The 3,668-nt window shown below is 40.0% G+C and overlaps 1 protein-coding gene across 1 annotated transcript in view; it reads left to right on the top strand.

Annotated features, from left to right (window-relative positions):
* The window catches only part of LAMA3 (laminin subunit alpha 3), a 434,613-nt gene that overhangs the window by 133,645 nt on the left and 297,300 nt on the right, over positions 1–3,668 (top strand). The window contains exon 8 of the mRNA XM_042780249.1: positions 2,550–2,668. Coding sequence (XP_042636183.1) covers positions 2,550–2,668 — 119 coding nt within the window. The remainder of the gene's footprint in view (positions 1–2,549; positions 2,669–3,668) is intronic.

Genomic DNA, 3,668 nt, shown 5'->3' with positions numbered 1-3,668 from the left:
TACCAGTCGCTTGGACTAATTGTTTCCATGCATCTTTGGTTTTCTTCATTCTTCTTTGCTCTGGATGAGGAGAGACCCATCATTGCATCTAGATGTCTGCTTGCAAACTTTTAAGATCCCAGTCGCTACTCACCAAAGTAGAATGTGGAACATTTTTGTGTAGTATGTTATTCCAGTTGAGCTTGATGTCCCCTGTGACTATGGTTCTGAGCCCATGGGTCCAACTACTTGCTCCCTCTGGGTAGCTAGCTGTGGGCAAGAAGTGACTACAACCTTGTCCCTCATCAGCTCTACTATATACTTGGGAATTCTTACAGAACATAAAAGTACGCTTGTAGCAACATTGTCTGCCAACACTAGACATGGTCTTGGGCACACTCACCCCTGCCTAGACATACCTAATAATTCAGCCTGTTCATCTGTCAATTTACCTGTATATCTATGTTTGCCTTCACTGACAACGCAGTACTATATGTGCAAAAGGGTTTATCTTTGTTGTCTGTACCTCCCGTTCACCTCTCTATGTCTTTCTCTTCCTCGATGCCACCATGTTGATCACTAACATTTGGTACACTGCCTTTTTCTTCACCCAGATCTATATTTGTTTCTATCTATCTAACAGTGTTCCCTCCCCTCCCCTCCCATCCTTGGTAGCCAAAAAAAAAAAAAAAAAAAAAAATTCCTTCTGTATATAAACCTTTCCTTGACTTTTTTACAATAATGGACTAATATAATATTTGTCCTTCTATGATTGATCTCTTTCACTCAGCATAATGTCCTCCAAGTTCATCCACGTTATGTGGTGTTTTGCAGATTCTTCCTTCTGTGTTACCCTTTAGGGTTGCATAGTATTCCAATGTGTGTATGTACCATAGAAAAATTGACATCATTTTTATAAACCATATTTTATTTTGCTGTAGGTGAAAGTTTACATAGCAAATTAGTTTTTCCAGTTCGTATAGTGTTCCATGGCATTGGTTGTAATCCCTGCAGTATGTCAGCACTCTCCCTGCTTCCTCCCTGGGTTCCCTGTTTTCATTCTTCCAGTTTCCTTGCCCTTTCCTGTCTTTTCTCCTTGGCTTTGGGCAATTGTGGCCCTTTTGGTCTCTTTTTTTTTTGGTTCTTCATGGGTATTGTTGTTTTTTGTACAGTCCCATCTGTTATTTGACTGGAATGTTGCCTCTGGGAGTGTCTTAAGTTTCAGTTAGGAGATTTTCTTAGGGCAGTATACTTGCAAGTTCTTCCAATCTCTTTCCAGCCGGTAAGTCTGGTCTTTATTTTGTCTTTGAATATATATGTAGGTTTAACCAGGACTTTCTATCGATCTAACCAGGACCTTCTATTGTGGTCTTGGTCAGAGTAGTTGGTAGTGGTAGTTGGGTACTATCTAATTCTTCTGGTCTCAGGTTAGAGGAGACTGTGCTTAACATGGGCATTAGTCCTTTGGACTAATTGCTTCCTTGCGTTTTCATTTTCCTTCTTTCTCCTTGCTCCAGGCAGCAAGAGAACAATTGTTGCTTCTTAGTTTACATCATTTTTGATGGCACATAGTAGTGTCATCTAATGGATTCAAGTCAATCCAACAAACATTTGTTGTTAACCCACTGTGTGCTAAAGGACTGGGCTCAATTGCAAACAAAACAAGTGTAGTCCCTGCCTTAATAGAACTTATAATCAAGCAAAAATACAGTGTTTATCTGTGCTTAGCCATCTCCCTAGGAGATCTGGTGGCATAGTGCCTAAGGCATTTTACTGCTAACCAGAAGGCTGGTGGTTCAGACCCACCATCCACTCTTCAGAAGGAAGGGTGGGCAATCTACTTCCATAGTGATACTGCCTCGGAAACCCAAGGAGGGGTTGCTATAAGTTGTATCTGACTCGACATCAGTGAGTTTGGTTTGGTTTTGGTTTAGCCATCTCCCTATAATTAAACATTAAGATTATTTCCAATTTATTACTGTTATAAATAGTACTGAGATGAAAGGCTTAGAGTATTGGCTGAGAGTAGAGGGTCTTGAATCAAACAAAGACAGATCAGAATTTTATTTCTTTTACTTAAAAGCTATGTAGGCACATACCTTAACCTCTCTAAGCCAAAGCTTCCCTATCTGGGCTGTAAGGGTACTGGTACCTACCTTAAAGAGTTAGTGTGCAGATTAAATGAGGTAGCACATGCAGAACACTTCACAAAATACCAAGGGCTTAATTAGTTTTGCTAGTAGTAGTAATACCATTGTATCAATAGTCTTTTTGTGCGTAAAGCTTAATTGGCATTTTGGTTTGTCTTAATTTGTTGTATTTATTTATTTATTTTAAAGGGAAACATCTCTCCTTTAATATCGAATGAAAGGAGCTATCACTTGAATATTATCATAGGTGGGTCTTAGCATAAAGTTTAAAGAAATTTTCCACTAAGAGTGCCCCTGGTGGCCCAGAATAGACTTTATTGTAGCTCAGTGAGCAGTAATACTATATGGAGAAATTTACTAAGTGTCTCACAGTAATGATGGAATATTGATTTAGTATGCCTTTTTCTTTTTTTCCTCCAGCATGCAACTGCCATGGCCATGCCATCGACTGTTACTATGATGCAGATGTTGAGAGGCAGCAGGCAAGCTTGAATAGTCAAGGCATCTATTCAGGTGGAGGGGTCTGCATTAATTGTCAGGTGAGCCACTATTTAAATCAAACCTGTGGTGTGTCATCATAGGGAATGATCATTCAGTAAACCAGACTCCCAAAGAGATGTAAAGAAAGTGATATGCAATTGAAGATATTCGCTGAGACTATTTCTCCATATTTTCTACAAAAGCTTTGCTAGCTGGATGGAATTTAGGGGCTGTAGGGAAAACAGAAGGAGCCCTTGTGGCATAGTGGTTAAGTGCTTGGCTACTAACTGAAAGATCGATGATTCGAACCTACCAGCCACTCTGCAGGGGAAAGAAAGATGTTGCAGTCTGCTTCTGTAAAGATTCCCACTGCCATCAAGTTGATTCTGACCCATAGTGACTCCCATTGGGTTTCTAAGGCAGTAAATCTTTATGGAAGTAGATTGCCCCATCTTCCTTCTGAGGAGTGGCTGGTGGGTTTTTACTGCATTAGCAGTCAAACACCTTAGGCACTGCAGCCCCAGAACTCCTTTCCATAAAGATTATAGCCTTGGAAACACCGTAGGGTAGTTCTACTCTGTCTTATAAAGTTGCTATGAGTTGGCAATGGGTTTGGTGTTTGGTTTAGGGAAAATGGATTGAGGCATGTTTGCCCAAACTCCTTTGGTTAGATTCTTCATTTAGGTCTTTGCCTAACTGGAGAGAAGTAATTCTGACTGTCATCCCTGACTCTATCCATCTCATGAGGGAAAGGCTTTCAGGGACGGCCAATAGGTGTTAGCTTCAGTGCTGACACTAAATCCTGTTTTCAGAGGAATTCTGAATCTAGATTCAGTAAAGAAGTACACCATAATCAATTGATGGTGTCTGCCATAGACCCAACTATGAAACACTGATATTACTTTTTCTTTTCTTTTTTTTTTTTTTAATTGTGATTTGGGTGAAAATTTACAGAGCAAATTTACTTTCCATACAGCAGTTCACATACACTTTGTCTCATGACATTGACCACAATTTACCACAATGCAACAGCTCCCCTCCCACTTCCTTCTGATAATT

This window comes from Orycteropus afer, unplaced genomic scaffold (assembly GCF_000298275.1).
Source record: "Orycteropus afer afer isolate SDZICR_OR568_19922 unplaced genomic scaffold, OryAfe1.0 scaffold00030, whole genome shotgun sequence".
In the NCBI taxonomy this organism is placed as follows: Eukaryota; Metazoa; Chordata; class Mammalia; order Tubulidentata; family Orycteropodidae; genus Orycteropus; species Orycteropus afer.
Note: the sequence above shows the minus strand (reverse complement) of the source record. Positions and strands in the feature narration are given on the sequence as shown.